General features: G+C 39.3%; 1 protein-coding gene across 1 annotated transcript; it reads right to left on the bottom strand.

The window, feature by feature from the left end:
* Nucleotides 1-309: 309 nt before the first annotated feature.
* ppp4r2b (protein phosphatase 4, regulatory subunit 2b) lies at nucleotides 310-20861 on the bottom strand. The gene is made up of 9 exons (XM_079341495.1): nucleotides 20665-20861; nucleotides 19932-20013; nucleotides 19173-19343; nucleotides 4861-4954; nucleotides 4730-4767; nucleotides 4537-4611; nucleotides 4279-4419; nucleotides 3889-4181; nucleotides 310-1586 (listed from the first exon to the last, which is right to left on the bottom strand). Exons 1-9 carry the CDS (start codon nucleotides 20696-20698, stop codon nucleotides 1243-1245), a joined length of 1272 nt encoding a protein of 423 aa, XP_079197621.1. The 5' UTR covers nucleotides 20699-20861; the 3' UTR covers nucleotides 310-1242.
* Nucleotides 20862-21230: the final 369 nt, after the last annotated feature.

Here is a 21230-nt window from a genome sequence, read left to right as displayed (position 1 = left end):
TATATCATCCTTAATAAATCTGAAATATTTAATTCATCCTGGTGCAAAATTCAGTTACGATACAAAAAATAAATTCAATCATATGCAATAGAATATAAATGAAATTGGTAATATAGTAATAAATAAAGCAATAATTATAAATAAGAATTATGTTATGTACCAAATATGAAAACGTAAAAGATGTTTATAAACTATAAATATATTCCTAACCTTTTGTCTTTGGAGCCCTCCCTGGATGAACATCCAGTTGAAACCAGCGAGACCTAATGTTCAAAATGTGTTATATAGTAAGCAAAACCACCACACATCAAAATGTTAACATTTATTGCTGTTTCTGAATACTGCACTGAAATGCAAAGCATTCAGAGAATACAGAAATTATACAATCATATATAGTTTCACAAAGGCAGTGAACACATACTGTATTACAATCTACAAAAATCTACTTTACAGAAATTTATCATTCTAAATATCAAAAAGTACAGCTGCAGAAACGGGTGTAAAATTGGAACCAGGAACTTCTCTGAATGTCTGTCAATGAAACAACCCGGTGATGTCACAACACAAATAAAGCAGAAGTCATCTTTGTACTTGCAAGTTGAAACCATAGCTGGCACATAAATCAAAAACGCACAGAATGAACTGAAATGATCACATAAGTTGTGGATAATTTTATGCATCCAAAATATTTTACATTTTTCATGGTGATAGTAATGCATCATTGCAAAAATATGTTTAACATTTTCTAAGGATAACATGGAAAGTAGCATCTAATCCAAATCCAGTTCAAACTTCAAAATAACAGCTTAGTTGACGGATGTTATGGTCAGGTCACTGCAAAAGCGAATTGAACGTGTTCTTATGACAGACGATATCTTTTAACATTTCATGTACAGTGAGTTGCTGGTATGGCTTTGTTCTGACCCTGAAAGTATGGTACACTAGGCTTTATGGTACAACACATAGATGACCATGTCCCATTATCCAAATGGTGGGAGTTACTTGTATTAGTAGAAAAGAACAAGTCTCTGGCATCTGAACAATTCCATTGAACAAAAAAAAAAATAAAAAATAAAATTGTATGTCCACATCATTGCCTGGTAGCTGTTATAAAGTGTCCAAAAAAAATGCAAGAGTATTTTTTTCTTGTGTTCAAGGTTATCCTCTTTCCCAGTGACAGGCTAGCTGGATAAAAGAATAAGCTGTTTTATGGTCACACATGGCTGGAAGGAGGCCTTCATTTTAGTCCTGCTCCATGGGCTCCTCACTGGTCCCAGTGTTAGAGCTGGCACTTTCCATTGCGCTACTGGAAGGTTCAGTTGTAGTGCTAGACGGGGAGTGGGCTACATCTCCTCTGGCTGCTTCTGCTCTCTCCTCTATGATAAAGCTACTACTGCTGACTGGGTCACTGCTCCCATTATCCCTGCAAATGACAGGGCTCCCAAGGACATCTGCGGGTGCCTGCTGTTCCGTCTGATCCATGTCACTGCTGTCCTCCTGGGCTCCACATGGCACTTCCCTTTCAGGCAGCTGAGCATTCTGATAGGAGCCTGCAGATACCTCAGTCTGTGTGCTGCTTGATGGTTCTATAGTTAATAATAGATAAACAGAGACAATAGACATTTCATCACTCATACCACTGTATGAGTTGCTGGCACTAGAATTCTGCATAAAAACACCCAAACAATTCATCTGCCAAACATGTTTTTACCGACCGAAATAACAAATTGAGTTTGTACACATCTGTTAAAGTGCATTTCATTGAGAAAGCATTATGTTCTGTTGAATCAATCACATATTTAAGTTACAGATTGAATAATTCAATCAGAGCAGGAAATTTAAAAGAAATGTATTTGCTGACCTTTATTATTTATTTTTATTATTTATTTTCCAGACCCCCCCCCCCACACACACACATTACAGACTAAAAACTAAAATTCAGAGTATTTAAAAATGATTGTTCCACAAAACACGTACACTAGCAAGGTGTACCTAATATACAGGTATTAATACAATAAGTGTACAGGTACATATAAACATGCACATGTTCTATGGCGCCTGAGGCTCAGTGGTATAGTTGGTAGTCACTCAACCGAAAGATGTAGGGGTCCAATCACCAGCTCCTGCAGTCACTTATAGATGTCCTGAATGACAATTGACACTGAATCTAAGATCTGTGTATCGGCAGTGGCCTGCGAGTGCATGTGAATGGACTAGTACTGACCATGGATGAATAAGAGTGCTTGGGTACTTGTTTACACTATAAAGTGTAAGTAGTCGTGCACACGTAGCACACAAGCTACAATAGTTCAACTTAGTTGTGTAACGGAGCTTTCTGGATATGCCAAAATAAATATACATAAATAATAACGGGTGAAATTGTTCCAACGAAAGCTTGTCCAACATATGCGCATGCAAAGTAGGGATGTCCCAATACCATGCAATGCAATCTTGAAGTACTCTTAAAACTATGTGGATACACTGGCATCGATACCACTTTAGGGCGGCGCACCCTTACTAAGTTGAGCAGGTGGACAGACAGAAGCAAGATGTCAGCGGTGTGGAGATATTTCAGTTCCCAGAGTTTGTTAAGCTAGTAGCTTGAGGCCACTAAAGCCTCTATACAGCTCCCAACTTTACAGCTGGAAAAGCGAGAGAAAATGTTAAGAGACATCCGCGTGCGGAACAAATAACAGAAACTCTGACCCAGTCGTTGTCAGTTGTCGATGATACAGAAGCTTGTTTCCTAAGTGCTTTGGAGCCTAAGTATGAGGTTCCCTGCTATCATCACATCAAAGACACCATGTTTGCTACTGTACTCGATCCGAGGTTAAGTACCAATGTTTATTTCGGTGTGCCTCCTCTAGAGTGTTCGAGTCTCCATTGGTTGTCCGTCTATCTGTCTTATCTTAAAAACTAAGCTATGCCTCCATTTCAGGGCGTTAAGAACTCATAACGGTACTCGGTATCGATGAGTACCCAAATGTAAGTATTTGTATTCACTTTTTAAAAAAGTGTTATCGGTGCATCTCTAATACAAAGTGAGCCGGCTGCTTATGGCAACTATAGCGACAACTTCGAAAGTGGAGAGCACAATTCAAAAACAAAATAGAAGACGACATTAACATGCAGTTCAACATAAGTGGAGTTAAACCTTGTAATATCAACTGCTAATACGAGTTTGATATTTAACCTCATGCGCTTAAGCACAAAGAGAAATCAGTAGAGACAAAGAACAGGCAGTTCACCGTCATTGTCTAAAATGTTTTTTTTGTTTTTTTTATTGCTGCAGGTCAGTTCTGAAAAAGAAATCTTGGTCTAAGTTGGTCTTCCCTGCTTAAATAGGACCTTGACAAATATTCTTGTTAGCAAAGAGGGCAGGGATGATTGTGAGCGGAGTTAAATAAGTCCAGATATGCTGCCATTAAATTGTGTTCAAGGAGAAAGCTTTCACAGACTTAAGCCTGAATAATCCGTCATCACAGCTACAAGTGAAAAAGATTCATGAGGAAAGCGCAGCAAGATATTTCATAACAGTAAAAGTGTCTTTTACTTCAGACTAGTGGTCAGCTCTTACCATGGAGGTATATTACATACTTATTTCATTCAGAAGTGGGATTTGAAGACTGCTGTTGTACAAATACAGTTCGAAGATAGAGCTGACCGTGACTTCAGCAAATAGACGTGAGAATTGTAATAATACTGCAGGAGGTGGGGATTGAACCTTCAAACTTCCGGTTCAGAGATAACCGACTACCAAATAATCTCAATCAAATCCATACATTCTTAAATTAAACGCGACTCTTCTTCCATATACAATAAAATTCCCAACATACTTTCAATAGAATGGATCAGACTTAAACAACATTATACATCATATACATTTACCTTGGTCTTCAGCTGAAGCAGTGCTGCTAGAGGCTTTATCTTTGCTGTACCTAACGTTTTCATCTTCCTCTTCCTTGTGTTCTTGGATCATGGATTCCTCCTCTTTTGGAAGACAGGCAGCATTCAAAGGCCTCAGTGTGTCCACCTTCTGCTCCTCATCATCCTCATCATCTTCCTCTTCGCTAAATTTAAGTCTTTTCACCTTCTGCTGCTCTGCTTCCATGTCATCTTCTGTGACTGTGTGCTTGTTTTTGACTGAGCTTCCCAGAGAACCTCCAGCTTCAAACATTTCACTGACAAACAAAAGAGAGGCAGGACACAAATTGTCATATTGTTCCATGCTTGTCATGGAAAATCTACTTTTCTGATGTGTAAAAACTTCTGACATACCTTAAGTTTTTATCACCTCCATGATCTGTGTTGAGATCTTTGTCGTCTGTGCTGTCTGGCAAGCCATTAGCTGCTATAGAGTGGGCAAGAGACACTTTTGGTCGATTCTGTGGCCGGGGAGTTCCAGGACCATTCACTTTTCTAAGTATAAGTGATAAGAGAATTCATGAAAAAGACTTTTCTGAAAAATAAGAAGCTGTAATGAGTAATGTTATTTATTTTGTATGCGTAGAAGACTCAAACTGTCCACAACTCAACCTCTCTGTGAAAGCAGACGTGTTCCCCGGAAGCATCACTCCATTCATTCTATTCACCACACTGCATCCGTTTTTTCTAAGCCAGATGAAAAACAATTGTCTGCCTGATGACAAATGTAACTGACCAATCAAGTAAAAACATCATTTGGTTTTATATATATATATATAATGTTGCATTTAGACATGACACTTACTCTAAGGTTGGGTGAATACAGCTGACCACCATTACATTCTAGAGGAAAGCAAGTATGACCAAACAGGTCAGCAGCAGGTCATCAACTTTAAATTAAACATCCACAAAATAATCAAGCTGCTTGGAACTTACCTTTTCAACCCCCCGGAGAAACTTATCTGTTCCTGTGTAGTTCCTCTTTGGTTCTGTGAGTAACTCACACAAACGTTGGATTGTGAATGGAATTCTAAGAAGAAAAAAACCGGTTTAAAAATGTCAAATTTATTCTCAACCTTTCAAGAACTTTCAACAATTCTGAGCCATGAAAATTCTGATGAAGACACTTTTGAGAAACTTTGACCAATAACAAAACTTTTTAAGATTAAAGGTTGCTGTTTCTACATGTACTTAACAAATGACAAGATTCTTTGATTGATTTGATGCATTTTTTTTATTAATTGCAATTGTTTGATTTATACTTGGATGGAAATTAAGCATATCAAATAATTTTATAGACTTTAGATGAGTGGTTGCAATTGAACAAAATTGAATGAAATGTCAAGTCTGTTCAGATTGAAATACACTACTCACGATAAGTTCGGGATATTGTTATTTACATGATTACGAGTGCTTTTCCTATTTGGTCTGAATTTTAATGAAAGAAGTAACAGTTCTCTCTGATATTACTATTCATGAATAAGAAGAAGCACCATTTCATTAGTGCAATATTTATTATCCCAACAATATAGACAATAACAAAGATAGCCCCAAATAACCAAAACTGACAAAAGTCGTTAGCAGGTGTTTCCACCATTTGCCACAATGACAGCGACGTCTCATGCTCCTAACTAGCCTCATGATGTTGTTCTGAGGCAATGCGTTCCACTCCTCCACAAGTGCTACATGAAGTTCTGCCAGGTTACATGTGGGTGGGGTACGAGCATCCAGTCGCTGCTTCAGCTGGTCCCAGAAGTGCTCTTTGGGGTTCAGGGCAGGGGACATTGCTGGCCACATAAGGCACTCCGACTTCCTGAAGTTGAGCTGTAACAATTCTGGCACGATGTGGTGGAGCATTATCATCCATGCACCTAAAGTTGGGGGTGTGCTGGCGGTATTGGGGGATGAGGATGGGTTCGATGATGTCTCTGAGGTAAGAACATGCAGTGAGACTGAGCCATCTTTGATCACCAAATCTGTTTTGCGCTGACTGGTGATTCCTGCCCAGACTCTTGCACCTCCTCCAACAAAGCAAACCCTGGGGACCATGTTGACCTCGACGTATCGCTCATGTGAAACAACCACCATATGTATGAAACCCACTGAGGACCTCACAATATCCCTAACTTTTTTTAAGTAGTGCTTATCAGGAGAGGACCTGCTTATTTCCGGAAAAAGGTGGCGTGCCCTCTCCGTGTCGGTGGGGAGTCCTTGCCCCAGGCGGAGGATTTCAAGTATCTCGGGGTCTTGTTCACGAGTGGGAAAGAGGATGGAGCGTGAGGTCGACAGACAGATCGGTGCAGCGTCCGCAGTCATGCGGTCGCTGTATCGGTTCGTCGTGGTGAAGAAGGAGCTAGGGCCGAAAGGCAAGGCTCTCGATTTACCAGTCGATGTTCATTCCTCCCCTCACCTATGGTCATGACCGAAAGAATGAGATCCCTGATACAAGCAGCCGAAATGGGATTCCTCTGTAGGGTGACTGGGCGCACCCTAAGAGATGGGATGAGATCGGGGTAGAGCCGCTTCTCCTTCACATCGAGAGGAGTCAGTTGAGGTGGTTCGGGCATCTGGTCCAGATGCCCCCTGGATGCCTCCCTAGGGAGGTGTTCTGGACATGTCCCTCCGGGAGGAGGCCTTGGGGTAGACCCAGGAAGCGCTGGAGAGACTGTCTCTCTCGGATGGATTGGGAACGCCTCTAGGTCCCACCGGAAGACCTGGAGGAAGTTACTGGAGCAAGGGAAGTCTAAACTGCTGCCCCCGCGACCTGGCCCCGGATAAGGGCAAATGGATGGATGAACATGCTGATTTATAATATTTGTGTTAATTTGCATGTGATGAAGGGGCTGCTTCACATTATAAAGTTATTTTCCTGCTACCTCTGTTGAGGTTTCATTCTATCATCATCATCCATATCCATATCCGAATCCATCCATACACAGTCCAAAATTAACAATTTGGCCGGTAGATGAAAAAATTCCACCAGCCAAGCATATTTTTTTTTAACCAACCAATATAACAAATGTTTTACTTTAACATACATGTGTTTCAGTTTATTGGGCCAACCAATCAGATCAGACTCGACACACGCGGGGGCCTTTAGTGTTAATGCAGTGGGGGGGGATTCAGAGAGCAGGGGGGCTCTGGAAACTCCCCATTTAAAAAATAAAAGGCAAGCAAATATACATTTTAAATTTTTTAAGATTCCCAAATAACTGATCCGTACTATCCCACTTTTTGGTACCCTTCCGTTGGGGTGCCAAGAATATCGAGCCGACCCGAAAAGGTGGAGCTAAACACTGCAGTCCTTTAATTGGTTGAAAGAATCGTCACTTCCCATGCGTCAACAGTAAACAAAACCCTGCCGTGTTTAAACCATACACAGCCGATTGTTTACGTATGTATTTCTCCTTGCCGCACACCGTCTTCTCTGAAACAAAGCTTGATTGAGTTTTGTAACAAAGATCCACATGCCAATGACAAAGTGGATGTACTGCTGGATGTCTTCAATTGTTGGTTTTGTTTGTGTGGCATTTGTTGAATTTATTAGTTAGCGGTTAGCTGCTATCATATGACGCTACGTAGCGGCTATCGTCATCAAGCTTACACGCCGCCTACCAAATAGGCCACGGGTGGCTATGGAAACGCAAACGGGATCAGGCTTACGTGAACCAAACTGTAAGGGGCTTCTCTCTCTCCCTGGGTCTTTTTCAAACCGTCCACCACACCCTAGCCCTACCCACTACCCCTCCATATTAAGTCCGTCTTAAACCACTTAGCGGGGAGTGGTAGTGGACCATTAAACCCTCCGCCAGCGAGTCTGCACCGATGCCCACTTGATGATCACGTGTAATGCCTATTGCATCCGGTAGTCACGGAAGGAGTGACCTATACAAATGTTCCGTGTGTAAGTGTTTGTACAAACCCAAACACTGCTCCAACTATGGACATTTAATATCGTGATACAGGCATTAACAACTTCAAGTGTTTGTTTTGAGGCTCAAATAAAAGCCTACCTCTTTTCTTCCTTCTGTTGACATGTTTTATATTGAAAGGGACTGTTGCAAAAACTAAAGAATATTAAACTATGTTGCAGACAACTTCTCACTGTTATTTATTTATCATTGTTCTACTTTTGATTTCTTTGTAAAACTTAATTTCGGCTACAACAAAAAAAATAAAAGTTTGGAGCTGTGATGTTCATTTACAGTCTCCTTGTCTGTGCTTTCATTTAAGACAACCTGTTCTTTAATATTACAATAAATTAGAGCTGCAGCTATCGAATATTTTAGTAATCGAGTATTCTATCGAATATTGCGTCGATTAATCGAGTAATCTAATAAATCATACTTTTGCTTAATTAAGGTTTAACTCGTCTTGGGTCGTCCCTACAAACCTGCTTCTTTGCAGTTACCATGGAAACGCCTGCTTGTTACAGCCAACCACCTCTGCTCTACAGCTGCTGCTCACCATATTACTGACAGGGTCCCAAATTCACTTTCTGATTCACTGGTCAAGGCGGCAGGTAGATGAAAAATACAGGCCAGACACGTTTTAATGGCTGAAATGGCAAATACTGTTTTGTGTAGCCTACACATCTGTTACAGTACATTTGATTGAGAAAGCATTATGTTCTGTTGAATCAATTACAGAATCAATCATTATGTCAGATAAGGAAATTGAGAAACTTTAAATATATATTTGCTAAATTATTATTCCACAAACAAGTTATCTCTTGATTTAGCTTTGAAGACATTAGACATTTCATATAATCAGCCTGTATATTGTTAAAAGTGTATCTCTGTCTGCTCCTGCAGCGCGTAAATTCAGCGCGCTCACAGACTACAGAGACCATAGACGCGTCTATGACAGAGACTGTGAGAGGACGTTGCTATCGTTATGTTAGCTGCAAACACGGAGAGAATGAACGGAGAAAAGCCGACCGTTTGACCGGATCACGTGTTCCCGATTGGGTCGTATGGATCACGGATCAACTGTGTGCTGACTAAAAGTTAAAAGGGCACGCCGCGCTCGCGTGTTAGCGCTGAAGTGTCTGTGTGTCAGAGAGAGGAGCAGGTAGCTGCAGCTACATTAAACGTGTTTTATACTCATACCAAAGTTTTGATGACACAAAAAAAAAAAAAAAATTAACGAAGCCTCGAGGCAGCAAAAATTCCTCGATGAATTTTTGTCATCGAATTATTCGAGGAATCGTTTCAGCTCTACAATAAATTAAATGATAAAATACAATAAATTAACTAAACATCTCTCTCTCTCTCTCTCAAAAAGTCCACTGTATTTACACCATAGATTTAGGTAGCCTGCCGCGAAACCGCTTTTTGCACGGCCTATTTAAAAAAACCACGGCCTTGAAATTATTGCACGGCTTGACCTAGGCCGTGCAAATATCTACATTGAATAGACGTGCTTACTACACGGGTTTCTATACGGTGCGCTAAATATCTGATTAGGCTACATTCTAATTCTGGCAAAGAATATGTTTGCAGAATACCGGTAATGAAAAGCTTAAACCCGATCCCGTTTACGTTTCTACAGCCACCCGTGCCCTATTTGGTAGACGGCGTGTCAGCCGGATGACGATAGCCGCTATGTAAATAGCGTCATATGATAGCATCTAACCGCTAACAGCTAACTAATAAATTCAACAAAGGAGAAAAACGCTACATAAACAAAACCAACACTGGAGACATCCAGCAGTTCATCTCCTCTGTCACATGTGACTCTTTATTACAAAACTCAATCCAGCTTTGTTTCAGAGAAGGCTGTGAGCGGCGAGGACAAATGCACACGTAAACAATCAGCTGTGTTACACTCAATGCTTTAAACAGCAGAGTTCTGTTTACCAACGTAACACAGGAAGTGACGATTCTTTCAACCAATCAACGGACTGCAGGGTTTAGCTCCACCTTTTCGGGTCGGCGCCACATTCGAATATGCTGACAGCTGATTGACTTATCAAGGTCTAGGGATCTATTATTACTGGATGACACATGTAATATTATGAATTTATTTGTTTGTTTTTTAAAGAAAGTGCAGATAGAAGCAGCGGGCCAACTACAAAGGGGTTAGACAACATGAACCAAGTGAGTTGCAGTCAAATGATGAAGGGGAGTGTCAGGGCAGGGGCTGTACAGTAACTAGACATTATGAAGCTTGGGAAAACTAAAATGTGAAAACTAAAATGTGTAACAATGCATCTTATTGAACAGAATGCACCATTTAGAGACTTATTCAGTTTTCTTCAAAACCAGTGTGTTAGGGAGCACATAACCTCCGCTCTGCCGCGCCGCCGTGAGTGACACCGAAAATGTTTTGCACCCCCTGTATTTTTTTTGCACCCCGTTTTCCCATTTCTGCCTAAATCACTGATTTACACCCTCATAAAAGTAACCCTAAATTTGTTTTTTGCCTCTGCATTTGGATATGGAGTGTTTAATCTTAAATCGTTTTTCCTCCTCATTCTCCCTTCATCCCAGCATGCCGACGTGCGCCCTGTGTTTTCTGCCTTTCAAAGTGCATGTGAATATTTTTTATATACGTTACTGGGTTGAGATCAATTTAACAATAATTACATTTCCCCAACTGTTCAACTAGAGTCGTAAAGCTCTGTAAAGCAGTGGTAATTTTATCCGATAGTGTGATTTTCACAGTATTCCCAGGACAGAAGGTCTTTGATTTTTCATTCTTAAAGCATATTGTAACTACATTTAGTCTACTTCATATATTATTCTATTCAAGGTTTACACATGCACACACGCGCCTTTCATTAACGTCTGAGTTAATGATTTTATGTGCACCCGATTTGATCCAAATTACAGCGCGTAAATAAAAGCTTGTCTTTGTCTGGGTCTACGCTGAACTTGAATCAAACCAACAGAAACATTTCTGGTGTATGTAAGTTTGGAAAGTTTGAATAAAAGTGATTTCTTGTGGCTGTAGTCCTCCACTCAACATTGATGAGCTTACAGAAGTGATTTCAGTTTAAAAAAGACGCGCTTCCACTGCGGAAGGAATCAAATTATTAACGTGATCAGCTTGTAATTCTTTGTGCAATTGTAATTGCACAAAGAAGGAACCGCATCTTGAAAGCAAACCTGCAAAAAAAAGTTTCTACAAATGCATCAACCATGGTGAAAATTACACATCCAGTGTGGATGGAATCTTTTTTTTTGTTTGTTTGTTCAAACGTCAGATATCCAGATCACTCAGTCACACTGTAAGGGAAAACATTCAGCGCACAGAGACACATAACCTGTGACGGAGATGTGACCCATGCACAGATAATCCCCCTCTCAATGATAAATACAACTTTATAATACAAAATTGTAAAATAACTGAGCAGCTTTTTGCGCCCCGACCAGTCACTGCACCGCTGATCATGTGCCATGACGCAGGCTGGAGTGCCAAGTGTGCAACATGATAAAATAAACTGAGGACACCGCTGTGTCATAATGTACAGTTGTGTGTGAGAGCTGCTTCAACTAAACAGTTTGAGATTAGGTTACCTGTTTTGAATTTGAGTGGATTTATTGATCCACACGTTAGTGAAAGTGACATGCGCTTTTTTACTCAAAACTACAATTATTTTCATCATCAACTAAGTACACGTTTTAAGCCTTTTATGGTTTACACATTAAAATTCCAGTTATTGCACAGTAGAGAAGTAATTAATACATTTAATGTCATAAAGTCATATCGAATATATTCAATATGACTTTGTGATTCAGGATTCACTAATACATGTCTGAGTTACAATGTCCTAAGTTCAGCTCAATAACACTATAAGACTGACGCATTCTTGTGAGGTGAGCGCCATCTACTGGAGACACCCTACAAGTAGATACTGTACATGGGCGTGTTTTCAGTGTAAGTATGCTAGGAGGGGGGCTCTCTCTTTAATTGAGAAGTGTCTGGAAACCAGCTGACAGGCTACTGCCCTGGAAGGAAAAATCCTGGTGGCTGGAACTGTACTGTAACAGATGTGTAGGTGACACAAAAACACCATTGGTTATTTCAGCCATTAAAACATGTTTGGCCTGTATATTTCATCTACCTGCCAACAAGTGAATCAAAAAGTTAATTTGGGATCCTGTCAGTAATATGGTGAGCATCAGCAGCTGCAGAGCACAGGTGGTTGGCTGTAACAAGCGGGCATTACCAGGGTAGCTGCAAAGACGACAAGCAGGTTTGTAGCCCTGTTCACCCAAACAAGTTTAAGAGCCAAAGAGATTACGAGGTGCATAGGCGTTTTCATTAAATATTAAAGGAATCTTTTTTTGTTGTGATTTTTTTCAGTCTCATTTTGTAAAAAAAAAAAGTGAAAAAAATCGCATCGTGAACCCAGAATCGTATCATGAATTGAGTGAATCGTTACATCCCTAATCATAATAGTTTTTCAGAATCATTAATCTTCAGTGATGTTAGCTAAGCTGAGCTCCACATCACTAACCAGTTAAACGTCCTTTAAAACCTCTGATCTGTTCCTCTCTAACCTCTTACAAACTCATTCCTATGATAGGAATGATTGTGATTACAAACGAGCTCAACGAGCAACCAATCAAGTTGTGTGTCATAATCATAGTCTTTGGGCTGCCGGTGTGATGATTTAGTTCAACCCCTAAGACTTTTACAGTATAAGCTCCCAAGTAGAGCTGCAGCTATCGAATATTTTAGTAATTGAGTATTCTATCGAATATCCCGATCGATTAAGCGAGTAATCGAATAATTCATATTTTCGCTTAATTAAGGTTTAACTCATCTCAGGTTGTCCCTACACCACCCAACCACCTCTGCTCTACAGCTACTGACATTCACCATATTACTGACAGGGTCCCAAATTAACGTTTGTATTCACTGTTCAAGGTAGCAGGTAGATGAAAAATGCAGGCCAAACACGTCTTAATGGCTGAAGTAGTGTTTTTGTGTATAGCCTACACATTTGTTACAGTTTAACAGAAATTTAATTGAGAAAGCATTATGTTCTGTTGAATCAATTACAAATGAAATCATTTTATCAGATAAGGAAATTGAGAAACTTTAAATATATATTTGCTTGCCCACTCCCACACTGCATTAACATTGCAGACTAAAAACTAAAATCCATCAGAGAATAATAAATAATTCCACAAAACAAGTTCTCCCTTGATTTAGCTTTGATATTTAATATAATCAGCCCATTTATTATTAGAAGTGTGCGTATCTCTTTCTGCTCCTGCAGCACGTGTATTCAGCGCACTCACAGACTGAGACTGCAGAGACTGTGAGAGGACGTTGCTATCGTTATGTTAGCTGCAAACACGGAGAGAGTGAACAGAGAAAAGCCAACCGTTTGACCGGATCACATGTTCCTGACTCGGTCGTACGGTTGTCAACTGTGTGCTGACTAAAAGTTAAAAGGGTCGCGCCACGTTCGTGTGTGCGTTAGTGTTGAAGTGTCTGTGTGTAAGACTCAGCATGCAGCAGAGAGAGGAGCAGGTAGCTGCAGCTACATTAAACGTGGTTTATACTCATAGTATAGTTTTGATGACATGTTAAAAAAAAAAAAAAAAAAAAAAAAAAAACACCTAAACGAGGCCTCGAGGCAGACTTGTTAAACTTTTGTTCAGCTCTACTCCCAAGAAAGAAGATTCTCACCCGACCGGCCAATAGGAACGTGGCCATGACACAATTTTCAAAGAGAGAGCAGAATCCTGACACGGGAGCAAAAAACTGAATCGATAGCAAAGACTTTTGAAAGCAAGAAGAAAAATGTTTCAAGAGAAACACTTTGTTTTGAGAAAATATTTTTACACTGATAGCAAAAATATAGATTTGAGAGTTTAAAAAAACAAAAAGTATTTTGAGAGAGACTTCTTTCTCAGAAATAAAAACTTTATTCTCAAATATTTTTTTCTATTGGTATGAAAACCTTTTCTCTAAAACTTTTTTCCCTCTCGGGTCATTTATTTTCTTGCATGTAATATACACAAATCTAACTCCATACAACCCGAGGCGAGTTGAACCTTAATGAAGGATAAGTATGATTTATTCGATTACTCCATCGGGATATTTGATAAAATACTCGATTACTAAAACATGCAATAGCTGCAGCTCTAATGTGAACCTCAAAAAGATCTTTAAACCATAACTGAAAAAAAGACAATTTTTAAATTGAATAGATAAGCTCTTAAATTAAAAAAAAAATTGAAAGCCGGTTTCAAACGATAAATCGAGGAATTTATTCGATTAATCTAACGATTAATTTTTCAGTTATTATCTTATATTATTTGATTATAACTATTCACACAATATGTTTTGCTACCATCCTGACACAGAGTCCCCCAATGTTTTCTATTCAAATATTCTTTCATTGCTGTCTTACTCGTGTGGTACACACCAGATGAATTTTGCAAACTACCACATCACACTTCTATTTCTGGATCCTCTTCTCCACTACCCTGGACTAGGCTTTCCCAGGGAGGCTGAGGAGTGTGATTCCCAAGTAGTTGGAACACACCCTCCGTTCCCCTTTCTTAAGAGGGATCATCACCCAAGTCTGCCAGTCCAAAGGCAATATCCCGGACCTCCACGCGATGTTACAGGGACATGTCAACCACGACAACCCCTGCGGACGGATCCAGAGACTTAAGATACTCAAGACCAAGCTCATCCACCCCTGGTGCCTTGCCACCAAGGAGCTTGCCAACCACTTTGGCTTGGGTGATGGATGAGACTACCTCTGAGAATAGCCTCTGCTTCCACATATGAAGATAATCAAAGAAGTATTTTTGAAATCTTATTTCGCAGAATTAATCTTAATCTGAGGAGTTACGAGTAGCAGAACTAAAGAATTCGTATGAATCCAGTGGAGTAAGTATTACTTTATTTTAAAGAGCATATTGCAGGTTAAAGACAAAACTTAACTAATCATAGGAAAATACGTTAACAATACTGTTTTTAAAGAAATTCTGAAATTAATAACCCACAGGGTCTCCTGGAGACGTTTTAGTACGTGTTCGCACGTCTTTGCTTTTTACTTCCGCATTCGGCTGTGACGTAACATGAGGGAGTCCCGCTGAATCCCCGTCTGTTTAACATAGAAAAGCATGGATCCGAGTGTCACTCCCGTCAATAAATAGGAAGAAAATATGTATTCCTTTACATATAATGGTCCACTGGCTTATTATTCTGAACCTGTTAGATGTGATAGAGAGCAGAAACAGGCAGGATTAGAGGAATAACGGCCTCAGGAGAGAAGTGAAGTTGTGGTGTGAGGAGAGACCCGGAGCAGGCGTCCTGCTGAGTGACAGGTGTCAGCTCGCCATATATGGGCGAGTGCTGTGTTCACATCAGCATATATAAAGTTTGTAATCACATTCAATCAATTAAAAAACTATTTGTAGAAGGTGCAAGTGCCGATCATTCCCCTTTACATTGTATGGGAGCTGCTCGTAAAAACGGCAAATCTGTACAACGTATTACGGTGCCGCGCTGTGTGCGCGCGCGCGAGAGAGAGAGAGAGAGAGAGAGAGAGAGAGAGAGAGAGAGAGAGAGAGAGAGAGAGAGAGAGAGAGAGAGAGAGAGAGAGAGAGAGAGAGAGAGAGAGAGAGAGAGAGAGAGAGAGAGAGAGAGAGAGAGAGAGAGAGAGAGAGAGAGAGAGAGAGAGAGAGAGCCAGACAGAACCCGATTACACGGCCTGTGCAAATGCAGCACCATGTCTTTATTGTTTATTCCTCATGCAGCTCAGTGCTCACGTTGTTATAGAAAATAAAGTGTATGATGCAGGATTCTCCTGACGTGAGTTCACAGCGCACGTAATCCACACAAACATGCACAACAGCGCACACACTCCACAGTTTAATGCGTGCACATATATTAGGCTACTACAAAAAGTTTAAAGTTTTAATGGGATAAAGGACCGACAGAAGTAAAGGTTGTGTTTCTGTTTGTTTCCAAACCGCGCGTTCTGTCTTTCCCCACTGCGCACGCACACACACACACACACACACACACACACGCTCTCTTGTAACAGAGTTGGATTTATAATAAATCGTATGACTACATATATTAAAACAGACTGTCCGGTGTCTATTACGCGCAAACTAGAGAATATAACAGAGGATTCCAGCAGATCAAATCATTAAATGCTTGTCTGCGTATATAATATTTGATGTTAAACACCCAGAGATTTAAATCATTAATAAAGAAACGCTTTTGCGCCTGATGCCGAAATATTCAACGTGTCTGTTCGATCGTTTCTGAGGTTGTGGGAATAATTCACCAAAAAACACTTTGAATAATCAAGCCACTTACACTGTGCACCCGAATGTGCGCCGCGCAAATTACAAACTATAGCAGGGAGGCATCTCACTCACTACCACGTATCATTACACCTCTTTAATCATGTGAGGTTTTAGCGTGTTTTTTGTGCTTTAATTCTTTTGTGCTGCCTTCTAAATGTTTGTTTGTAAAGTGTTTCATGCTCTCGGTGCAAGACAAGTTCCCCCAGGGGCAATAAAGGCTTCATTCATTCATTCATACACGGACGCATAAAGCCGATCAAAGCAGAGTCAGAGAACGGGAGTCCCTTACGTTACGTCATATGACGCGTTGTTGAAAAAAAAAGCGAGTTCTAAACGGCTACGCTAAAAACAGCCACTTTCTCCTCTAAATTAGAGCACTTATGTGTTGTAGAACATATTAAAGAAATAACCTACTTATTTTACAGCCATTAACAGACTATATAAAATATTAATTAACATTTTTTTTAACCTGCAATATGCTCTTTAAGTCAAAGAAGGCAGCTTTAAATTTGTAAAGAATGGGTGTACATGGTAACTTTCGCCCACTCGCCCAATGGGTAAATGCAACAAAGAAAGCCAGCGGTAACTTGATCAAATATTTGTATGACTTTATTAGTCAAACGGAACAGGGGCCCATTTTAAACACTTTGTTAACTCTGAATTTAGGGAAAATCTGTTTTCCATTTCATCAGGGAAGGTCAGGCAAACTGGAGAAAGAGGGATAAATCAAGCCCCTTCCAGAGAGAGGTAACTTTAGCTCCGAGTCAGAAACAATGGTAACTGGGTCTGGGAACTGGAAACCGTCATCCCTGTACTTGATTACCTAATGAATGAGTACACGCAGATTTTTTTTTATCGTGTCCTCCGGGACTGAATTTTAGACTTCATGCCTGTAAAATGACATTAACATCCAATATTTAAAGATAACTAAATAAATAGCCAACACCAGAAAGCAAATGTAATGTCATGAAGATTATCTGTCGTCTTCCTCAGTCCCCCACCCAAAGCAACAAGAATCCCAGTTCGACAAACAAACAAAAGGTAAAGACAACACAGAGTGCGCACAATTCATTAGTGTCAAGTCCTGCTACTTTTTGGTTGTATTGCAGATGAACGCCATTCTCTGTGAGCCTCTGTGGTGGAAGCTTTCATGAATGGCTGGATCTCATCTGAGCCGTAACCAGGTTTTAAGTACAAAGACCTATTTTTTGTCTCCTCTCTCATGGTTAATTGTAGTACATTAATATAGGATTTTGTTGTCGTGGTGCACCCGCCAAAACACTGCGTTACCTATGTTCGGTACCACAGTGGAAGCCTACTTTACGCCAATAGTGGAACATTCTGTATATTTAAAAACCATAAATGCAATACTACCCTTGAGTTGCAGAGTTCAGACAAATGTCTGACAGTTTGCTTCTGAAGTTATTTCATCAACCATCATTCTCCTCAACTTTTATCTGTCTGATTGACAAACTAGCTCTATGAAATTCAAGTACTTTGAAATGGATGGAAATCCGTCGTAGCAACGGAGAACTTTAATCACTATTCAGTACCAGAATAACTAGTAGATAAAACTAATTATTTATGTGTATTTAAGTCCACAATGCTGGAAAATGTTGCACCAAATTGCCACAAATTTTAGCAGTTTTCTCAAGGTAAAAACGTAAACATTTTTAGACCTTTTTAATACCACTTACTATGAAATTTAAGGCCGACTTCAAAACTGTACTGGCAAAAGTATAAAGAAGGACTAAATGTAAAATAGGTGTTGACTTTTAGCTCTAGAAATAATTTACCAAATTTACTTGAATTTTATGAAATATTTGACTAATAGTCACATTTATATGTTACGTGTGTCTGTACTCTAATAACATTGAATACAGAAGATGTGCAATTGTTGCATTAACCTTGATGGCCTCACATAGTGCCATATGGTCACAGGACAATGTTTCTCAAGACGTTTAAGAGCCCACAGATACCATGATATAAAATAGCGGTCAATTTAATGGATAAGTAATGGTAATCAATAGAGTAAATTAGGCTACACACAATACGGTCTTGTGCGTGATGAGCGGAGGTAAAGAGGACTGAATTTTGACTGTTTTCTTTCCTTTGATGTGGTTGACTAGTAAAGGTGAAGCAAAAAATCGATTCAGCATAGAAATGCAATATTTTGTTTACCAACAACATAACCTTTCATGGCCGACAAGTATTGTTACTTTTATGATAATAGCATATAACCTTTTTAAATTTTGAAGGGGGTTGCACAATTCATTTTGAGCAAATTGCAGTGCTAAAAATTTATTTTCAAGTTTGGTTACACAGAAATACTAACAGTTCAGATTGTGAGCTGCATGAGGTTTTTCCAGGGTTTGACTTTTATCAGTGTTGGTCAGTCATAAACTCCAATTGTGTAGAAATAACACTGAAGTGAGACGAGTAAACCTTTTCTTATTTGACAAAACAGTTCTTAATTTTGTGGACAATATATGCAGTTAAAAAAGCTTAATCGAAACAGATTGCATCGCAATTCTCAGAATATCACGAAATGTTTAAAATTGCAATAATATTGTATCGTGGTAATATGGTATCATGGTGGGGCCTCTGGTGAATCCCTTCCCTATTGACTAGTATTAATTTACTTACAATATGCTCAATCAACAACTAATAACCACAAATATCCAAATACACAAATGTGTAATTGTTGGCTATATGACAAACAGTAGCATTATAAATAACGCAAATCTCCAGCATTCTGGGAGCTGGTCTTGCAGAAATTGCAACTGTGAGCCGATGTCCAGGCCCTGCTACAATTACTGACGTGGTGAACTTACAAATTCTATTCATAAATCATGTCAAAAATTGCTTGTTGTGACCCGTTGATATTTATTTAAAACATGAGTCTATGTTGCCTCTCATAAAAAAACATTCATTCAGCTTGGCTCATACCCGTTGTATCCCTTCACAATCTTCAGGATTCTCTCCTTCATGTCTTCATATGGAATGGACTCAACATTGGAATTTGCAGGGGCTCTTTGTTCTGGTGCTGAGGCTCTAAAGTCATCCATCACATTCTCCAATTTAAACAGGAAATAGCTTTTGAATTGAGTCCACTGAACCCTAGAGGAAGATTATGAAGAAAATAAGGTTCAAGATATTGGTATAAAAATTCAGATATATAACTTCTCATATTGGACAAAAACATACTATAATTTACTATATAATCTAGATAGACATTGAAAAAAGCAAAAACATTTTAACAGATTTTTTTTACAGCCGCAAACACCAAATTAGTCAAGACTAATTGACGACTTTGAATTATTTAAAAAAAAACAAAAACCTAAGAAAGAGTGACATGGCAAAGTGACATGACAAATATCTAATGCAATTTTATTTGAGCCATGGTTCATGTTAATCTAAGTTAGCGTCACTTTCTAAAAGAAATATCTTAGCTTATGTGGTAAGAAATAAACAAGTGTTTTATTAACAATTAAACTAATCGGTGTGGTAAAATAGAATTGCATTAATTCAAAACCAATATTTAGAAATCATATTTATGTCAGATTGAGTAAATAGCACTGTATACATGCATCAAGCACATTGTAATCATTCAAAACACTAATGAGAAGTGAGGGGAGTTTGAAAACTCTAAAGAGAAATGATGAATTAAATGTGCGCGTGTCAGGTGGGCCTGCTGTGTTCACTTACATGGTCTCTCCTGTCCTGGCAATATGACATAAAAACTGCTCAAGGAGAGGAGATGCCTCCTTCTTTGGTTTCTTATCGAAATCTAGAGACACAACACACACCATAGGAATAACAATAATTAATTAACATTTACTAAGGTACTTGCCAAATAACCGTTCAACAGGTTAGGATAAATATACATCTTCCGTAAATGATTTAGCGGTAGCGTACACGCCGTTGATACCTGCAGTTGAACAGCATTATGTAGCTTTGTTTGCTGGTCGGTTACCATAATACCACCAGATTGTCTAATTAGTGTTAGTTATTTACACAGCGCTCGGAACTAGTGAATGTTTTCTTCATGTTTGGTAGCTTGCACGGTACAAGTATACTGAAGTTTAGCACACTAGCATGGTAGGTTAGCCGGGCACACTAGTCCAGAAGTAGCCGGTTACACTAACTGTTCATAATTACCTGATAAGAAGCCAAATACCGAGGACACATGTTTGCAGAGTACAGCTGAGGACATGATTACTTAAAGTGAGATTTTAGCCTAACTACTATATGGTAAGGTTAGCTAACCATTCTGAGTCCGCTTTTATCGCTAGCCTATTAAGTCCGAGCTAGTCCTTCGTAGCGGATAGCAAGCGACATTAGCATGTGAGCAACACTCCTTTTTAATTTAACACATAACTGTGGAAACATACAAAAAAACAGCCTTGATCAGAACAAAATAAGTAGAAAGTAAAATGACCTCTGAGTGCGTCTTGAAGCGAATCAATTTCCATCACGTCGTTGCCCTCTTGTAGAGTGTTGAACGTGAATCACGGATTGGCGACTAGCAGCTGCTGCTAACTACGATGTCATAGCACAGAGTAGGTAGCATTTTAATATGGCGCCGTGAGGTCACTGTCGAGTAGCATCCAGCTGTAACTGTAGTGACGGAAGTGACGTGTTTTTTATTTATTTGGTGGGGTGAATTGTGGTCTGACGATTCTTAAACCTGTTAAATACCGTTAAAATCTTTTATCTTGAACAAATTTTTAATGGCCTAAAAAACTCACTTGATGCATTTGTGCTTACAATGTAACTTTAATGTGTTGCTCTTTCTTTGTGACCATTTAAAAAAAAAAGTCTTTTAAACAAAATAATGCAGGTGCACACTTTATGAGCCTCCACTCTTTTGACAACTATAACCTGACCTGCCTGATTCATCCTGGCGACAGAAAGCTCCACAGTTAGATTATATAATACAGAGTTGACTCATTGATGTATCAAGAGACTGTGTGGGGGTTTCCATTTGACTGTCAGCATCTTTTT

Source organism: Symphodus melops (assembly GCF_947650265.1).
Source record: "Symphodus melops genome assembly, chromosome: 4".
NCBI lineage: Eukaryota > Metazoa > Chordata > Actinopteri > Labriformes > Labridae > Symphodus > Symphodus melops.
Note: the sequence above shows the minus strand (reverse complement) of the source record. Positions and strands in the feature narration are given on the sequence as shown.

What these genes read in the sequence shown, in the direction of transcription:
- ppp4r2b (XM_079341495.1), bottom strand. Translation starts at nt 20,698, where the DNA reads ATGGAAATTGATTCGCTTCAAGACGCACTCAGAG. An exon ending in GGAGGTGATAAAAACTTAAG is followed by an intron (nt 4,182 to 4,278) that starts GTATGTCAGAAG and finishes TTTGTTTGTCAG; the next exon opens with TGAAATGTTTGAAGCTGGAG. An exon ending in TGCTTCAGCTGAAGACCAAG is followed by an intron (nt 1,587 to 3,888) that starts GTAAATGTATAT and finishes TATTAACTATAG; the next exon opens with AACCATCAAGCAGCACACAG.